The 20,478-nt window shown below is 44.6% G+C and overlaps 1 protein-coding gene across 4 annotated transcripts in view; it reads left to right on the forward strand.

Annotated features, from left to right (window-relative positions):
- Positions 1-20,478, forward strand: part of DAAM2 (dishevelled associated activator of morphogenesis 2) — a 198,070-nt gene that overhangs the window by 114,043 nt on the left and 63,549 nt on the right. For all 4 annotated transcript variants that reach the window (XM_025197839.1, XM_025197838.1, XM_006018598.3 and 1 more), the window contains one exon: positions 1,466-1,668. In XM_025197839.1, coding sequence (XP_025053624.1) covers positions 1,495-1,668 — 174 coding nt within the window. In that variant the 5' untranslated portion in view covers positions 1,466-1,494. The remainder of the gene's footprint in view (positions 1-1,465; positions 1,669-20,478) is intronic.

The raw sequence follows: 20,478 nt of genomic DNA on the forward strand, positions 1-20,478 counted from the left end.
CCCCCCTCGACTCACCTGCAGGGAGCTGCTCTCCTCTCTGCCTGGCTGTCTTGCTGGCCATGTGCATATGTGCAGGCATGCACATGCATGTGGCTCACCCTGCCTCCCCAAACAGCCCCTTCCAGACTGGAACGCTGTCAGCCTGCAAGGGGAACCCCACTGTTTCCTGTGTTTCCGTGGTGAATGGAAAACCCAGATCCCTGCACAATACTGGGAATCTGAGAAAAATGCTGTCCTCAAGTCATGCAGCCTGGGACCAGGACTTGATGTTCCCATTCTGGGACAGACCTGCCCAGTTAGGGAGGGGTGGTCACTCTACTTCCATCCAGCTTTCTTTAGTCACAAGTGATACAAGTAGCTGTCTTCAAACAGTGATTCCCCTGGAGACCTACTGCCCAGTCTTTTCAGGATGTTTAAGGCTTCCAGAAGTGTTTTTATTAATCAAAGTGAATGGAATCCACCTTCTTGTCTATTACTAGGGTGGCCATCAAGGTACCTCAAGAATAGAGGACAGTTGCATTTAGTGCAACTGTCCCCACCACCATGAACATTGTGTGCCTCCCAAGGCTGGGGGACACGGCAAGTTCCCGCAGGTGGTAGTGGTGATGTCGGCAATGGGGGCATGGTGCTGTCAAGTGGAGAGCTCCCACAGGCAGCCGTGGTGGTGTTGGTGGTGGGCCAAGCAGAGAGCTCCCACAGGCAGCCACAGCAGTGTTAGCAGCAGGGGCGGGCTAAGCGGGGAGCTCCTGCAGGCAGCCGCAGTGGTGTTGGTGGTGGGGGGGGGGTGCCGAGTGGCAAAAAATAGAAGACATAAATGTGTCCAGTTTCATATAAACAGAGGACCAGAAAACTGGGCTGACCTCTATAAAATCGGACGAATGGTCACCCTATCTGTTAATGGTTTGCAAACCTGTAATTTCAGCTGAATGCTTTATGTGCCTGTCCTACTCCATTGCATTGTACTGTGCTTTACTTATGTCTGTTCATACTGGGATATCTGCATGCCCTTGGGTGCTGTAAGGTAGGTGGCTATCTTTTAGGTGTGAGTGAGGGGGTAGCTGTGTGTGCCTATTTGATTGGAGTGGGGGAAAGTGGTTGTCCAAAGGACTCATCACTGGTTTAACCTATTTTCCATTCCCGTAGATATTAAAACTGTCATTGACTTCAGTGGGAGCAGACCTTAAGACAATGCTAGGCATTTCTAAAAATTCCACCCAAGGTTTATGAAACATTTGTAGAAACTCTGGGGTGAGAGACACTATTGGGCAATGCAAGATGATGATGACGACATGATCTAAGTTTGATCCACCTCTCCAGCCAGGTGGCTCACTTTTTTTTTATTTTACTCCTTGGCTTGTGAGAGATATTTTTGTTGTCTACCCTATACACAAACGATAACAACAAATACTTTCTTTGGTACAGTTTCTTTTCCATTTAACAGCTTTTCTTCCTCTTCTCTCTGCAGATCATGATCAGTAGATAGCATCCCACAACATGACCATGGCTCCTCGGAAAAGGAATCGTCATGCTCTGGGATTTCTTTGTTGCTTTGGAGGCAGCGACCTCCCTGAAATCAACCTCAAGGACAATAACCCCCTCCAGTTTCTGGAGTTCTCTGTTCCAATCCCATCAGCAGAGGAGCTCAATGCTAGGTTTGCCGAGCTTGTGGTGAGTGGTTTATTTGCCCCTCTTTCTTCCCTTTTGTTTGTTTTATAGAGGGTGGGTAGATTCATCTGCACAGTAAAGGTTTGTTGACTTACTTGAGACTTCTGAAGGGCTTCAAATGAGTCTTTTAGGCCATTTCTAGAAGAGGTTACTGGGAGGGCAGTGTTTGGATGAATATTTCACCACACCGATCCATGTATTTGTCACCTTGAGACTTCACTGCGGCTGTATGAGGCTACATTAAGTCCTATTGGAGCCTCTGGATGATATGGAATATGGAAGGCAGTTTGCTAACCAGTGTTACCATGTGGATACTGTGTTATACCAGGGCTCTCTGCTACACGGGATTACTGTTCCTTACTAGATGCTATTCAAGATGTTGGTTTGCACCTTCAAAGCTTTAATGGGTTGCAACCTGGCTGTCATGGAACCCATGTCTTCCCAAATGTCAAATTGTGAGGGATGAGGCCAGATGAAGGACTAAAATTCGATTTCCTGATGAGAGTTCCCAGCTAAGGTGACAGTTCCTTCCTTTGGCTTGCCAGAACTTGAATCTGCTGCCCTTCAAGTGACAGTGCAGGGCCTATGATTATGTTCTGCTAAGCTTTTCTTGGAAGGGGGTGGGATCTATTTCTAGGAAGAGGTTGAGAGTTTTGTGGTGGGATTTGGGGTGTCATCATTATTTTATTGTTTTAATGTTGCTTTATGAATTGCATATATTTACCAATGTTGCATATACACAGAACCTGAAACAGACTGATATTTGGAAACAAACATGAAACTAATTTATGTACATGTATTTTTTTATATTATTATAGCTATAATAATATCAATAATTCAGTTGGGGGAGAAAAGGTCTCTCTTGCAGAAGGATAATGATGTGCCTCTTAGTTTGTAGGATGCTCAGGTACAATTGAGGGCAATTGCAAGAGTTTCTAAATGTGGGAGGAGGGAGAATTGTAAGTGATGTATGTGTGAGTAGTTTGGGATAGAAAGTAGGCTAGTAGATTTGTCCAGAAGATCTAGTTTGTCCACAGTTCCAGGCTACTGCATGTTCTCAGGAACACTAAACTAAAACAGGCTACATTTGTATTGACAGCTCAAATGAGATTTTAATTGGGTTAGAAAGGTTTGGTCTGTAAATGTGCCAGTGTAAATCAGGGACCTGGAAGTGCTTGAGAGGGCTCTGTCTTGTATACCAGCCACCCACTGTTTATTCTTTAGGATTTAATGTGTGTGTGTATATTATATAAAACAGATATGAGTGTAGAGACTTTTGACAGAAATCCCTGAATGAAATGATGACACCAGCAGTCTGAGATCTGAGCAGTGAAACGCATACTGCATGGGACTCCCTGGAGTGTGCCTGGAGGGTGCAGTGTGGTCTGTACCATCTGTTCCATAAAAGGTATAACAAAACCTGCATCTGCACTTGACTGAATTTATCTTGCTTGAAAACACCCTGTGCCTGTTATCTCTCACGTAGCTGAAATCTGGGGCATTGTTCCACATTAACTTAATGATGAGAAAATCCCACCATTTACTGAAGCTGCTACTTGGTCTTTCAAGGAAAACCTCTTCTGTGGAGAAGCCTCCTAAGATCTTATATAATGGGACATTATAGGTCAGCTGAGTGCCACCTTCTAGGAATTTAATTTAATCTCCAGAAAGGTAGTTTTGGAACCCAAGTCTGGCAAAATGGGGGACAGAAAAGTTTTTGGAATGGTTTCCTCAGGCAGGTTTGCAGGGGAAGAAAGGCAGTCTTTCACTTCCTACATGGGACTATGGCTTCCTTATGGATCTTTGCTTGAAGTGATTACGTATGCTCTCTTAGTGGTGGTGGTGGTGGTGATAATTCACAGATCATCTGCCATTGTATTAGAGGAAAATTCTAAGGCAACTATCAGTTTTTATTACACATCCAAATTATAGACCCAGGTTCTTGATACTAAGCAAGCTACCATTTGGTCCTTATTCTAGGGCACGGGTGGGCAATGTTTTTGGGCAGAGTGCTAAAAACACCCGCAACCTCAACCTGTAAGATACTGGTGAGCCAGAGGTGGATGGCGGGGGAGCCTCAAGGGGCCCAATCCTTGTTGTGGCAGTGCAGCCATGGCCCCTTCCCTGCCATCTGCCCTGAGGTGGACATGCCAAGCAAAATGCCTTCACATGCCATGTTCTGGCACGCATCCTGTTCTAGGGGCTCCATAATCAATCTATGCTTTACATCAAGTGCTGCCTCTGGTCTCAACTAGTAGAGGGGAAGAAGCCTCTGGAGACAAGTTCTGTCCTTTTTCATCTCCCCTCAAATAGTAGGACCAGCGAAGGAGGCCTTGCATTGTGGAGAAGCAGGTGGGGGTTGTGCAGTGGCTTTGTGCACTGTAAATGGCAAGATTGGCCTTTCCTGACCATTCGGGACTGATTTTTTTTGTGCTAGCTCCTTCCGCCACCTTCTCTGCCTCGCTTCCCAACTGGCACTGACTGAGCGTGCTGCCTTGTAATGAAGTGCTGTTGCTGTTGGTGGTCTCCCCAGCATGTGCCAAGCTGGTTGTGTGCCTGCTGGCAAATGGGGTCATGCTAAGCACATATGTTTTCCTTTGCACAGATTTATTGACTGAGCAGGAACTACAGAAGAATCTGGAAGAACTTTTAAAAAAGGCCTATTGCAAAGCAAAGGGAAATTGTTTGGGGGAAAAAAAAGACACTCAATTCCTTGTTCAGCTTTGTCTGCAATGGGAAACTCGGACACACTCCTGCCAAACCGGATTCTGATTCTTTCTTTGTTCACAGGCATATCAGAAGTCCAGGATTTTCATTGCTAGTGGAGGTGAATTGTTTTTGAAGTCCCTCAACGTTGGAGGTTTTGCCACCTCAATCTGTCAGTTATACAGGCAACCTGATCTCAAGTGTGAACTCAAACCACACCAGAAAGAGTAACTGTGAATGCTGCAAACCCAGATAAATCAGAAAAATGAAAGGAATGTCAGCCTGTAGCCAAGAAAGAAATGCAATGGGTGTGGTATTTTTAAAGGGACATTTTGTCAGGATAGAAATCACATTACATTTCTATATACTTGTACGTATAAAATATATAGTTCAAATTTAATCTAGTTTAATGGACGTTCCTTGAAGCAGAGGCTGAGGTAGGTGTGTTTGTGACCTTCTACAAAGCTGCGCGTGTGATCAATGGTTAATAAACTGGCAATTAATAATCATTCCTGTATGTTGGGTTACCAACACTGTAGTGATCACTGAGCTCAAATACATGCATACAATGAATGAGAAGAACTAAACAACAAACTGCAGTTGTATTACAGATAAAACAAAGCTTTCCAAATGCAGCACAGCATTTGGGGACATGTTGCCTTCCATATTTCTGCACAACCAGCTGTTTGCATGCTCTTGCTTAGCAGTTTCCTTGCCAGTGGAAAATTCCCCCATGAGATGACTTCTCACCAGCAAAAAATCCACCCCATGCTGTGAGATGACTTTTTCTGGCCACATTCTTTCTTGCCTACTGCATAGACAACCCTTTTTGGTACATTGTCTGGCCTGTCATAGTTTCTGTGGCCATGCACATTTGGATAGCCTGTTCTAGAGATAAGTGTGCTTCATGCAATAGCCTTTCTTGTAATGCATTGTCTTCAATGTCACAAATAATCTTATCTCTAATCAGAGATTCTGTCTATTTCCCAAATGCACAGTTTGTACTCGGTCTCTTTCGATCAATAATATGCTGATCTATACTTTCTCCTGTTGTTTGTTTACATAGTCTGTGTTTTTCAAAGGCCTCATTCTTTTTTGTCAGTATTCCTTGAATTTGGACAGTATTATACATAACTGCATATTTTCTTCAAATATAGAGATTGTTTATAAGCAGTTAGGGCTTCCTCCCTCACCATATGCTAGAAGATAGATAATCTGACTGTCATTTTTCTCTCCTGCCCATGTGGCTACTACGTGCCATTCAAACCTTTGTCTGAATGCCCTCCAATGCTTTGCTATGAAATCAGAAGGACAGGTTGCAAAAACCTCTATGACTAACTAACCATTTACTTAAGTTATAACTCTGCAGGGAGATCACTTAGGCTAGGGAGAGACATTACACACAAACCTGTTTTAGTGATCAGAAACTGGTTTAAACTTGTACCAGAACAGATGTTCAGTGCACATAAACCAGTTTGAAAATGGCTGAAAACAGTTTGAGATAAACCTGGTTGAATGTAGTATCAGACTTAACTGATTTGAGTCAAACTGGTTTATGCAATGTCTGTCCCAGACCCCTTGCTGACTGCAGTTAAATCAGACTCCCCCAGTATCCGGGCATGCTCTCTGGGCTGGGCAGAGTTCTCTGCTCCACAGCAGGTTGGCCCCTCCCCTCTGCTCCCTGGCTGCAGCTCGAAAGTCTTTACAGGCGTCTGCCTGGCTTCTGCTCCCTCCGCTCCCCTCTTAGTAGGGATTCCATCATCCCCTCTGCCTTACAGAGACACTCGGTCTTAGGTAGCAGACCACATGCTGGCTATGGTTTGTGCTGTGGCAGACGGGACAAAGGCAGAATCACAAGTAACTGGTAATGTCCCTCTGTTGTTTTCTTAATGGGGTGATAGACACTATGTTATCAATTCCCTGCTGGGCTGGGTGGGGGGGGGGGGAACCCCTCCCTAATCAGAGTGTCCTGCTGGGGCCTGCTTACAGCCTCCTCAGCTCAGCACCGTGAATGGGAAGGGAGGGCTGCTTTAGCACCCCCTCTCTCTGCTCCCTGGCTTCTAGCCTGAACCACTGCCGGTGTGCCTGCGTTTTTTCAATCGAGAGGGAATGTCTGACAGTTACAAACTGGTTTAGCCTTGCCAGGTTAGACTAACCTTCAAAGATTGAATCAATTTAAGCTCAGGCTTTTTGAATGTCTGTCCCTAGCCTCTATGTGGCCCTTGTCCTTTCATGTGGCTGCATTGCTCCACCTGCTCTCAGTTGCTAACTTCCTTTTTCAGTTTGGAACTCAGATTCTTTCAAGTTGTTTCTCATTCACCACTTTTGATTACTGGGTTCAGGAAATATAGACATGCAATGAATGAGAAGTAAATGACAAACTTTAATGTGGAGTAGTAGACCACCTTCGCAGACCCTTTTGTCTCTTTTAGTCACTAATTAGCTGCTCCCAAATTGAGGAACTATCTCCCAGTTCCCTTAGTTTCCTTTTAGGGAGCATCTCTAAATTGTAACTGCTATCGCTACGCTAAACTCTGCAGATTCTAGGAACAAGAGTAACTGAGTGGGAATCAAGCCTGGTTCCCCTCCAGGGACATGTCCACTAACCATTGGAATAAGTGTAGTATGCGTCTTCCTCCATCCCCCCCATATTAATTTCCTTTTTATCCTCTGACTTTATATCTCACCTTAATGATTTCTACGGCACCTCACACAACTAAGTCACTGTCATATCTTGTTGGAGGCAGGGGGGGGGAGAGAGAAATGAACCTAGACTCCAGCTGATAGAAGCAGGTACAGAAACAGCCAAAACAGAAATTACATTGGGGAGAGGACTCAAAATGGGACCAAGCTGGGGTGACCCTGCTCCCAGTATTCCTGGATCTAGAGACACTCTAGAGACAACCTGGTTCTCTGATGTAGTCTTGGAAGGAAAAACTGCAAGGGCAGAAACTGGCTAATGATTCCAGTGGTAAGGAGCAGCCAAAGCAGGGACCTTTAGACATCCAGAAAACTTCCTATTTCTTTGGCTTAGCTTTCTCTTCCATCTGCTGAAAGGTTGTTTTCTCTGATTTTGTCCACCTCTCTCCACATTCTTTTCACCTCAGTGTGGGCAGGGCACACTTAGGGTTTTTAACACCCCTCCCAAAAGGGAAATGGTGGAACTAACATGACATTCTCACTCGCACCATTCACTTGGTTCATGGGTTTGACCCTTCTGTCCACCCTATATTTTGATTGTAAGCTTTTGAGACAAGAACTCTGCCTAGCACAATGGAGCCCCATTTTTGGTTTGGTTCTTAGTCATTCATACCACAGTAACAATATACTAAATAATAGGTGTTTTTACATGTGCTTTGGGAATGGAGCGGGGGTGGGTGGTGGGGGGGATGCTTTAATTGGCGTGTCTCTAAGAGGCTGACAGGGATGCCCTAATTAGCATGCTCCAGCAGACTCAATTAATCGAGTCTGCTCCAATGCGCTGTAATTACAGTGCATCAGAGCAGCCTCTTGGCATATGTACAGGCACCCAATGTGTCTGTCTTTCCTTTCACAGAGAGTCCTAGTGGCTGCTTTCCATCACAAGAATGCATTTTTTTTTATACTTCTTAGAGGCTGTATTCTTTGGGCACGTCCACACATACAGGCACAGGCACTTGCAGCAGCTCAAAAAGAAATGGTGCAAATTTGAGCCAGGGCTTTTTGCCTCGGCGCACGTGCTCAGACATGCACTTTGTTGTGGGGCAAATTGTGCCACTTGAGGCAAAATAACCCTGCCTGGCTCCTCCTGGGTCTGCAGCCAGGGGGAGCTAGAGCCTGGGGCCAGCACCTGTGCTGCCCCAGCAGTACAAAAAGCTGCCCTGGAAAGTAGCTCAGGGCTACTCGCTCTCAGAAACTTCCTGGGGCCCAGCCAATTGGTATCTAGAGACATTACCCCTTGTGCCAACTGGACTGCTGAAGCAGCCCTAAGAGTTCCATGCACCCTTTACCCACTGCAGCAATCTGGCAGTGGGGGCTGCTGCCTGGCTGTGACCTGCTGCCACCTACAACAAGCACATGGCCACAAGGCTGTGCACCTGGCAGACTCGGATGGGGACTGCACAGCCAGTAGAGGCATCTGCCCCTCTGGGCCAGCTGCCAGTGGGCTGTGGCTGCAGGGTTGGCCTTTGTGCAGCACTACTGCCATGTGTGCCACTGCCTAGCCATCTGGGCAACTATTGCCCGGAAGATGCTCCGGGTGTGGTGGCCTGCTTTGAACCATCAAAACATGTCCTTCTGGCCCCATCTGGCCAGGAGGTCAGCTACAGCCAACTGGGTCCAAGGTGCCATCTCTGAGCAGGCAGGGTCCTGCCACTGGCCTCCCTAGCAGGAATACTGGTGTTCCCTATTTGAAAACTGAAAAATCCCTGATTTAAAAAAATTCCCAAAGTCACTCTGTAAAATACCCCAAAATCCATGTTCCTCCACAATTAAAACAAAAAGGCCACCATATATATATATATATATATGAATGAATGAGAGAGAGAGATCAATTGGGAAATGTTTTATTGATATATGTATAGTGTTAAACAATTTGGAAGCCTAGCAGTGTCTCTATCATCATAATAAAATGAATTCTAAATACCTATATGTTTTACTGCCCCCCCCACCCCCCCGGGGTTACAGCCCCCCACAACAAGAGTTCTTCCCATGCTCCATATGTAGTCCCAGAGAGTGAGGACTGCTTATGAACAGGCCCTGCATGGCTTGCCAAGTTTGCTTTTTTGCACCCTCCACAAATATTTAATAACAGGTTCAGTTATCCAAAGAGGTATTTAACAGTAGCATCTTTCTATCATTTGCTTGTAATAGTAAAATCCTTCCAATCTTCTCTGCTATTGCCTTTTCATTGCACAGAGACTTACCTAGACTGGTTTATGTACATATAGAGAAAAGTGAGTGGTGTTTAGTGTTTATGCTGGTTTGACAGACCTGCAGATTCACAAGCTCCCCTACATGTCAGCCCTGATGTGAACTTATCACCTTTTAGAGGAGGCAGGGATTTCAGTATACTTGACATATTCAGTCTGACTTTTCCCATGAGGTTGTCACTGGAGAGGTTGGGATGTTTCAATTCTGGCTGTAGTTTTTTAACATGGAGATGGCCTAGGTCTCTGCATACAGCTGAGACCTCAGATAAGCCACTGAAGCCCCATCAGATGATAACAATTTTAAATGCAGGTCTGTGGCAAAGAGATAAGTGTTACTATATCTCATTAGCCATTGTTCAAGCCACCCCATCACCTAGGTGAATTATTTTTACTCCAGTAGCCCACACTGACAGTTCAGTTTTGTTTCCCTTGCATTCAAGTCACTTGCCTACATATAGCACATTTACATGCTCCACTAGTAAATTTTAAAGTGCTAAAAATCTCTTGTACTGTGATCAGTCTGTATATGTAACATGCCTGTAGGAACCACTCTAGAGTGAGGTAATCATGTCTTAGGTACAAACTTCAGTACCTCTATGGATTGTGACTATCATCCCAAAGCTGTAAATACTGTGTAAATAGTTCCGTGACATTTCACTACTTTTGTTACTAGCCTCAGCCAGCTGGAACCATAAAAAGGAGATGCAGCTTTTAAACACCTGAATCATAACAGTCCAGAGAGTGGGTGGATGATCTAGTTAGGTATCTTCTACTTTCTTGCCAATGGAAAAACATATATAGTAGAATTTCTTCTACTTCTTTGGTCCAGTCAAATAGTTAATGTTCCAAACAGTGGGGCTTCTGTAGCTTCTTTGAGGAAGGAGTGTGTGCATGCATACAACCCTATTTCCCCAAGGAAGTGGTAGAATTCAAGTTGGGTCTGACAAAAAATAGTTGATATCTATGAACATTTCAAGCAAAATGGAAACATTTTGTTTTACTTATTTTTTGTGGATTTCAGTTAAATAAATTGGTTTATTTTCATTTAGATGCAAGTAGAAAAAATGCGACTTTCCTCTTGGTGGAGAAGGAAATAGGAGGTGAATGTGGAGGTAGAAAACAGTAAAATCCCCAAATGTTTCCAATCAGAAACTAAATAAAAATGTTTGTTTAGATTTCTTTTATTGAAAGATCAAGCATGTAGCAGGAAATTATTATTTTCCATGTACTTTCTTTGTCAGAACAAATCTGATGGGGGGCAGCGGGAATCTGAACTGCTTCACTTAATCCAAGAATTTATATTTATATTTTGTTCCTTTTTTGACAAGGATTTATGATTCTAATAGTTGCCAGACTTATTCACTTGTCCCTCATTATCACTTTGTGAGTGTGCATTACATTAGCTATTGTCAAATAATCTCTTTCACTTACCGAGGCTCATAGTGCTCTGTTTATACATAACCTTCACCTCCTTTTTTGGGTTGGGTTTTTACGTTTTCTGTCTTGTCCTGCAAGACACAAATTGGTTGGCAAACAATGGATCAGAGTTATGTCAAAATTGCATTCTGTCAAAATGGAGCATGGTGTACTGTATCATACTTCCTAAAGAGATATTCCCCCCTCCCCAAATTCAATTTTACAACAGCTGCTGAAGATGAAGGATAGACCTCATGTTGCAGTCCTTTTCTAATGTTATAGCTGTTATGGTCCAGGACACATATAAGAAGCAAGATTTGTTTGGTAATATCTTTTTATTGGACTAACTAAACAGTAGGGAGATGGTCCAATAATAGTTATAACCAAACAAATCTTGCTTCTGGGGAAGTTGGTCATTGGTTAACTTTAAACTGGTAGTGGGTAGAGGAAAGATATTGAGTGGACACTAGAAAGAAAATTGGAGAGGAGAGCCTGGCTAAAGCTGTTTTGTCTTTTGCCCTTAGAGGAGCTCCTGGCTTTCTTCCCCCTTAAGGCAATAGCTGTTCTTTGGCCTACGTGAAATGAGTTGGCTGTTCTCAGCCCAGTTCCTGAAGGATGAGGGTCTGCATTTAGAGGAGCAGGGGGTGGTGGAAAAAACCTAGCCACTGTGACTGCTATTATTTGGCAGCACCACTTCTGGAAAAAGAGGTGGGATTCAGTGGATCATGAAGATTCAACACTACTATAGCTGATACGGTCTCTCTCTCTCTTTTTTTTGGAAAGTGCCAATTTGTTACAAAGAGAATGCTTCATAGATGCATGTCATTTACAATGAAGTTTTAACTTTTAAAATGTAAACGGAATTGTGTTGCCCATTTTGATTTTCTATTTAGAAAAGACTTGACTTCAAATTTTATATTCTGTAACATCAATGTTAAGAAGAAAGTCTTTGAATGATCTAAATTGTATTGTTTTAATTCCATACTGCAGGAAAATGGGGGGAAAAACCTTTTTCAATCCATTCTGGAATGGGAAAAAATGTTGTACTTGCTGTATTTGCTACAAAATTAAGTCTGATTCCTAGGTTTCTGGGCTAGTGTTTTAGGGTCACTTATACTAGTCCTGCTTATAGTGTACCAGTTAGATATTGATGCCAGTTAAGCTACTTGGATGGCTAAATATCTACCTCTAGTCACATGAACCGTGGATCAGTACAAAATTCACTGAAAACTTATTTTAAGAATACCTCAGTGTTGTTTTGCCCCCAAGACACACGGCCCTTTCCCTCCCTGCACCCATTCCATCTACATATTTATATACCAAATGGCTGTTCCTAATTAGCCAGGAAAGTGCCGCTGTGCCAAACACAATCAAGATCTGGAGGCGGTCCCTCATTTTGTTTCACATAAGATGAGCTCTGGTTCCAATACAGTAAGAGACTTGCTGGCTCTGAGCCATTTGAGACTCCCCCAATTGCTAATTACTTCCTCCTTCCCCTTCAGCTGCTAAACAGGAATGCTCCAATGAAGATTATGAAAAATCATAATAAAGAGAATAACTGGAATTTCTTAGATATTAGGTAGGGCCAGTGGCAGCTATCTGGGAAGAGGATGAGGGTCCATAGATTTATCATCAGAACTGATCTGCAGAAAGCAGAGATAAGTGAAGCCCTGTAGCAATGCAGTTCTCTTCTAGCTGAGGGGAGCCAGACCACAAAACCCACCCTCCATTCTGCTGGGTTAGATTGTAGCTGACTGATTAGAGGGTGGGTTTTTTTGTACAGTGCTGTCAGATGTAATTCTCTTCCATTATAATCACTGGCAAATATGATGGGCTGTTGCTTCAGCTTTTTTTTTAAAGCTGTCAGGACAGCAATGCTTTGAAAGCAAAGTCTCTTTATGGCAATGCAGCGTGTCTTGCTTTCTCCTCAGTTGTTTCCTCTAATTCCGCTTCCCCTCCCTTCTGTCTGTCTCCTCCTCCCCAATCCAGGACAATTCATCTTTAGAGCATCTGCTCCTGTGAGACTAGAAAATGCAACTGTGCATTTGATTTGCACGTGCATGAACAGTGATGGACACACGTAATTCCTGATCATCATGCACATGCAACTCAAGTATAAATCAAGGACTGTATACACGCATTCAAAAAACGTGCGAGAATTCTCCCAGGTTTGTTCTCCAGGTTAAAAAAAAAAACCTTACCCAGAGTTACCTGAACAGGCATTCAAATGGTGAGGCTCTGAAGAGCAGACAGCTTGCAGTGCTGATGCTGCACAGGCAGGGAGCTCCTGTGCACACATCTCAGCTTGCTCTGCAAGCTCCCTCACTCTGCCTGGAGTCAGAACAGTTGCAGTGCACAGGGCAGCCCTGGTTGGCTGCCACAGACTGCTCAGGGTTAGTCTGTGTGTCCCTGCAGCACAATGCGGGGATTGTGAATGGGGCATGTTCTGCTGCCTGGTTGGCTGGAGCAATAGAGTCCAGCAAGGACACAAGCCCCTGGGAAGATGGAGGATTATGCTGTGGCTTCTCTCAGAAGAAAATGCACACTTTTCCAGGAGTGATTTAACCTTGGTTGTTCCCAGGTTATTTTTTTTTTTGTCTTCTGGAGGCCTATTTTTGCTCTGGGAGACAAATCCTGAACATCTTTACACTTGTAGTTTCTCCTAGGCATTGACTCTCCCAGGAGAAACTGGCTAAGGGCCTCACTCGTGTCAGATTTTCAGTGAGGGGGGCAGGAGTCAAAAGTACCTGTTTGTTTTTAGTATTTTTGTTCACAATTGTCAGACTGCACAGGGAAAAACTGTGTGGACTGAATCACCTTACAGATTTCTGTTCCTAGTTTGCTGCCATATCATTAGACCTGTGGTTAGATCCACAACTGATGGAAACTCCACTGATGCCAGCCTACACCATCTGAAGACCATGTCTGCTCTGTGGTGATTGACTACTGATGCATGTCCCAAGTGTATCTCTTTCTGCTTCTGTACCTTCCCTATTGCTCTGAGAGGAAGGTATAATGAATCAATAGATTTTTGGGAGCATATTCCAGCTCTGGCATATCTACAGTGCCAGATGGTATCCATTCATTGGACCAAAGACATCTTTGTGGTAGGATGCCCCTGCTGTACTGAGTGAATGCCCTTACTTCAGTCTGACAACCTATTGCTTTCATTGCCACATTACTGGATTTTAGCTGTACGGGATTCAGTGTGTGACCCATCCAAGAGAAAGAAAAAAACTAAAGAGATGGCTGAAACCAAGTTTGGTTGTGTTGCCACTAGTTTGGCTTCATCAGAGTGAGACATGATGATCCTGATGTCCTTCCATTACTGAATCCTTGGAAGTTAGCATCAGGGTGGCTGTTTTTTGCTATTAAATTGTCTACCCATGTGTTTTTGATATTTATCAATTTGCATGGGTTGACTCGAAAAGTATATTTGTTGTAAAAGCTATATCAATTAGAAGGAGAAAAATGTCTGGAGCCACATAGTGGGCTATTTCTTTCTGCACTGACACTAATACAATAACATAATTGTGTGTCCCATGAGGATTCTTATGTATAGCAGAAAACCTCCTGCATGAAACAGTAAGGCTGTTGAAATGATAAAACTCCAAAATGATACTGAGAGCACAAGATGTACATGCTGACTGGAAGCATAGGCCTAGCATATCTTCTTTCCCAGTTGCCCGGGTCCTTTCAATATCAAATTTATGGTTGTTTCAGAGGTCTCGTATAAAACGCATCTGATGCTTGTCACTTCTTATTGTCCTGCTGGCTTCCTGTAAAAGTGTGCCCTAGTCCAGTGGGAACTGAGCAGCTCTAGTAATACAGGAGACCCTCGCCATTCATGGGGGATACGTTCTAGAGGTCCCCCTGAATGGGGAAATCCGCAAATATTGTACTGTACCGATAAAAGGCTAGGATAAACAGACTGGAGACGGTAATTCCAATAAAATGCTAACTAGCGTTTTATTCCCTGCTCTAATAAAACCCTTAGCTGATACTGCAATGTACTGAATGTAAAAGTTTCACCAGAGCACAGATCCAGGAAGAGCACACACCAACTGCTGAAACTTCCTTAGCCTGACGAAGGGTTTTTGAACCCGAAAGCTTGCTTAATAACTATTCTCCAGCTATATGGGTTGGTCTAATAAAAGATATCGAATTCACCCAAGGAACCTTGTCACCAGAGCGCAGTAACTAAGTGTTATCACACTGTGCGGGGAGAGAGCGTGGGTTGGCGTGGCGCACCGTGAATATTTGAAATCGCGAATCGTAAATCCACAAATAGTGAGGGTTTCCTGTACAGCAGCGTATCCCTTGGTCTGCCCCTTTGATATAGCTACTCTGAGTATAGTGACTACTCAGTCAAACGGTCTCTAATTGTCCTTATCCTGTTAAGTAAACAGTGTTGTTAATTACTATTTTATAGTGTTCAAAGCTTTGTTAGGCAAATCTAATAAGAGCTAATCCCTATCTTTGGGATTTAACAGTCAAGTTTCAGAAATGGTCCATGGAAGGAAGGCAAAAAACCCCCAAAACCATAAGAGATTGGGGAGGAAGGATGGGGTATTGGGAGGGTAGAAATCTTGTAGACCAACTTGTGAAGGATGTTCCTTTGGTAGGTACCATGGGATGCATGAAGGTTGTTTAATGGGAAGTGGACACACAAAGTATTGAGACTGGTGTCATTTTAGAGCATATTGTCAGTTTAAAAGAAAATGTGGGAGATAAGTGAGGAAGGGCAGAATTTTGCAGGGCTTGGACAGTGAAAATAAAAAGTCTAAAGATGGCGTGTTGCTGAACAGGTAGCATACAGAAATGTGAGAGGGAACAAGCCTGTTATGAATGGTGGGCTGAGGAGAAGATCTTTGTGGCTATAGTTTTTTATGTACTAAAGAGAGAGAAATGAGTGATAAAAAAAGAGGAGGCATTTACGGTAAGGTGGGGAAGAATGACACTTGGATGAACACTTAAAGTAGTGGGGGACAGAGAGCAAAGGCCTGATCTTAAACATCTTAAAGGTCAAGATTTGGCTGTGGACTAGATGTGAGGGGCAAGGTAGAGGGAGGCAATGTGGTCTTATGGAGATGGGAGCCATGTAGCTCTTACACCAGTATAAGAACCAGTAAGAAGAAAGGCACAAGGTACGTCCTGAAAGAGAGGTCAAGGAAAGGGATGCTTAACATGGGACTGAATGGAGTGATGCAGTTCAGGCAAATTTGTACATCACCCATGTAAACACAGTATTTGAAGATATGGAAGCAGGGTCGTTCACCCACAGAAAAAGGTTTAAATCGAGAAGAAGGATGGAGCTTGGTGGGTTTTCAGGGAGAGAAGGGGTCAGTAGGAAAGGGAGAGGGACTCTGCAAAAACAGAAATAGAAAACAGATAGGAGAGAATTGGGAGAGAGGATAGCTGTCTGATTTTATGGAGTCTAAATCACATCTAAATACTTCCCTGTTTATCTTTGTGGTTCAAGTCAGACAAGATGATAGCCTGTGTGATGTGCTATAATATATGGTATAATATTTGTGCATCTATGGAGGGTGGGGGGAAATGGAGAAAATAGGAGATAAATATCTGTAATATTTTGTTATTTCGTGCAACAGAAATGACACGGGGTTCTTCTTCCTACACAAGTGTTTCTCCTTACTCTATCAAACTTGAAGTCTCTCATGGATCAAACTTGGAAGTCTCTGAGCGCAGAGTGCCCTTTGTGGGTAGAGCCGTCTGTTCAGGGGCACCTCCCTCTGCATTGGGTAGGAGGAGCTTCGACACGAGCAAGCAACCAGCAGCCATTCTGTTGCGTTGCTCTGGAATCCAACGTAGATAAGACTCTTACTGCAGAAAGAGGAGGGAGGCTGTCAAGGAGGCTTTTCCTGTCCTTCATCGCTCAGCAGCTGCTCTGCCTTAAGAGAAGCTATTTCCAGTGGAATGGAAGACTGATGCTTTCCACCTGGGACTGGAACGCAGGCGGATGCTTATGTGCTTCTCTCCTCCCCCAGCTTTTAAAACTTGCCAGGAGGAGACCCTGAAGAGTAGTGTCTTCCTCAGAACTGTGGTCAGAGTGCAAAATGGAGAGCCAGGAGCTCCTGAGCTCTGTCCCCAGCTTTTCCTCTGTGGCTTTGCACAAGTCGCATCTCCTCTGCTCTCTGTGACTCTTCTCCCTTCTCCCCATCTGTAAATTGTCTAGTGTCTGTTACACCAGCTTCTGACTGCTACTGCGAATCACTGTTATTCTGTGGTTCTTCCCAAAACCTTTGCTGACTATATAAAAGGACCATTGACCTATAACTGCATCTTTTGGAGGGGGAAAGCATTTGCCTGTGTGCAGCAATATGCAACTATTTATTGGATGGGGGGCTGAAGACTAATTTCTCTGACTGAAATTGTAAGGAGAATTTTGTGTCGGCAGAGTGCAATTACCCAATCTGGAGTTTAGCCAGAGATATCCCTGAGTCATGGAAAAACCCTTGGGTTTTTTAATGGCTAGGCCTCAATGTTTAATCTCAGCATTGAGAGCAACAGCTGGAGGAGCTTATCTGTCAGTGTGAAAGAGTTTTGGCTGCTTAGTCTAGCTATGCCAGGATGAGTTTTGTATTACAAATGTTTACCAGAATAATAACAATGAATTATAACTGCATTGAGGAGATGTGCAGAGTCCTTGTGGCCAATGCCCATCCCAACCTGTTCCTTTTGCTGGGTTTTATGAGGGCTGCTGTTAATTGCTTTCTTTTAAAGACTGCAAGAAAAAAGGGCTTGTTTTATTGACTCAAATGATGTCACTGCAGTAGCTGCTATTTTAGTTAGCACAATATTTGAGCAATGACATGTACTTATAGGGTGTGAGTGAATAGCCAAATAGACTGTCACATTTTTGCTGTCGTGTTTGTCTTAAGGACATGAGCTAATGCCACGTATAAATGCTGAGAATTGGAAAATGCTCCACCAGTAGAGGGGGAGGAAGCCCCATTGCTTAAAACTAGTCTGATTGAATTATTAGGCTAGGTACAAACAATCAAAAAGCCTGAGGCTGAATCGATTCAGTCTTTGCAGGTTAGTCTAAACTGCACAGATTAAATTGAAACAGAAGTGAACAAACTTTTACCTTTGATTCCAGAAATGCGGCCACATGCCTGCAGTAGCTCAGGCCAGCACCCAGGGGGCACTAGAGCATGGCTCTCTGGCTGTGTGTTCACTTCCTCTTCCTGCTGCCCCTGAAGTCTGCGAGATTTGCAGTCCAGTATTATACTAGCAGTACTCTGCAGGGTTGCTTATCACTTCCTCTTCCTGCTTCCAGGTACTTCTGGGATGTGTAGTGCACAGTTGCAGCCAGCAGTAAGTTTGAGTGGGGAAAGGGGTGTTTAACCCCTCTCCCTCACCCTAGATCACATGCAGAGTTTGCCTGGGGGCCAAGTCTCCCCCGCCCAGACTGGGCTGCTTCCCTAGCTGGGTTTGCCCCCCCCACTCCCCATCAGCCATCCCTCACTGCTCTGGCTAGGGAGCAGAGGGGTGGGGCCAGCCCTGCTTTCTGGAGCAGACAGCACAGTCCAGCCCAGGGCTACAAAGCATGCTGGGATGCTGGGGGACTGAGACTTAACTTGAACCAGGAAGGGGTCTGGGTCAGAAGTTTCATAAACCGGTTTGACCCAAATCAGTTAAGTCTGATACTACATTCAACCAGGTTTATCTAAACTAGTTTTGGCCATTTTGAAATTGGTTTATATGCACTGAGCTTCTGTTCTGTTATGGATTTAAACTGGTTTCTGATCACTTAAACTGGTTTATGTGTAACTTCTGTCCCTAGCCTTAGGGAATATCACCTTCTTATGTTTGAAGGAGTGCATAGCAACAGATTTAAATGGGACATGCTAGGTCATTGTATCCCTGAAGTCCCCAGTGGGGGCAAGGAGGAATGGAAGTCTGTTCTCCCTCTCATACAGGTAGGAATCTAAAGCAATTGAGCTAGGGATAGATAATGCTCTCTTTGTGCTGGTGAAATGGAGTAACTTTTGTAAACTTAGTGGAAATGAGACTAGAGTCTGGTCTCAGCTGATGCTGGTGCAGACTTGGAGTAACAGCTTTGGAATTCATGGAGTTAGGGTGAGCTTCTGATTTCACCTACACTTGTTTAAATTGGGAGGAACTCTACTAATTCTGTTGATTTTTATTGGCTCTCCTCTGGGTTTACACCTGCGTGGAAGAGCAGAGCTTGGGCCTGTGACTGTAAGATCCAAGAGCACAGCTCGATGATTTGCTAATTCCACTCTCTGGAATTCCTGTTAGACTCCTCAGTTTCTCCTGCCCTTTTACATAACATTGTCTCAGAATAAAAGGTCAGGAAAGGCTCTGGCTTACGCATGTTTTCCTCTGTAGAGGCACATGGTAAATAGGTTACACACAGGAGGATAGAGTTGTGGGGGAGGGGAGGGGAGGGAAGGGAAGGAGGGGGCTGCACCAACACCCCTGGAAACACAGGCTGCCTTTGGCATGGAGCCCCTGCTGCTGTGATCCCTTTGCTGTGCTTTTCCCAGCCCATGTCTGTGGGGTGAGCCAGCAGAGCTGTGTTGAAGCAGGAAGCGATCAGAGAGGTGTGTTCCTGTGTGCTTTGGCACAGTCTGAGCCGTTAATTGCTCCAGCCCAGGAGTCTCCTCTGAATGTGTTAGTATTAGAACAGAAGAGGCTTTGTGGGGGGGAGGGGGAGATGGGACGGGAGGAGCCGGAAAGGTAGCAATTGAGACGCTGGTTTCCTAATAACCTTTCCCACACCTACCTTCCTAAATGGAGACTCATTTGAATGGACTCTGGCAATAAAAATACAAAACCGGGGCAGGGACTGGGAGGAGAGGGGGAAGGGAAATGATGGGAGGAGGAGAAAGGGAAATGTGGAGTGGGGAAGGGGCACTTGTGCTGAAATGGCAGGTCTTGTTTATTGTTTGGTGTTTGTGGTAATCCCTGAAGGCCCCTGTTGGGAGAGGACTCCAGTGTGTGTGCTAGGTGTTGTCCAAGCATGGAGGTGGATATGGTACCTAGTCCCAGAAGCTTGTATGCTAAGAGGATGAGCAACATACAGAGAGAGAGGGAGGTCATCTCTCTCCCCCTCTCATTTAGTGTATATACACACCTGTAAACATTGTGGGAAGTGTGTGCATGCCCGTGTGCTTGCATACATGCACACGTGTGCACACACAAAATGTGTAGATAGCAACCTAAATAAATGTTGATTTCCCCAGCTGACAGCTTTCTCATGCTGCCTCTTGGGTGTGGAGGGAGGCATGAAGAGTTGCCTGCGCAGCTCTGAAGTCTCTGCTGCCATTCTCTGGCGTGTCCTGCAGCCAGTCAGAATGGGTCTTGTTGCTCTTGTGCACTTGGATGCAGTGAAGCTGAGGGAGCTGTGAGGAGCAGGACCTGGGTGGGATACCACTTTCCTTCAGGAAACAAACAAGTGATTCACCAGTGATTAAGAAAGGAGAAAGGAAGCAGCAGTAGAGTGCGGTGTGAGTGCCTGGTGAGGTTTCTGTTCCACTGTGAAATCCTACCTCCTTGGCAGATGAGGTTTCTGCTTTGGTGCTGAGCTTCAGGAGCAGACTGACAATGAGGTGGCAGGGAAAAGGAAAGACACCCTAGCCTCTGTCGCCCTCCCATCCCCCCCTCTCCAGTTTCATGCACCAGTTTCATGCAGCTGGGACCCCATTGAGTTGAAGTGTATTTCTGGTTTGTACGGGTGTGAAGGAGAGGTGGTGCTCAGGCATCCAGTATCCTGGAGCATTTTACAGGA

Source organism: Alligator sinensis, unplaced genomic scaffold (genome assembly GCF_000455745.1).
Source record: "Alligator sinensis unplaced genomic scaffold, ASM45574v1 scaffold198_1, whole genome shotgun sequence".
Taxonomy (NCBI): domain Eukaryota; kingdom Metazoa; phylum Chordata; order Crocodylia; family Alligatoridae; genus Alligator; species Alligator sinensis.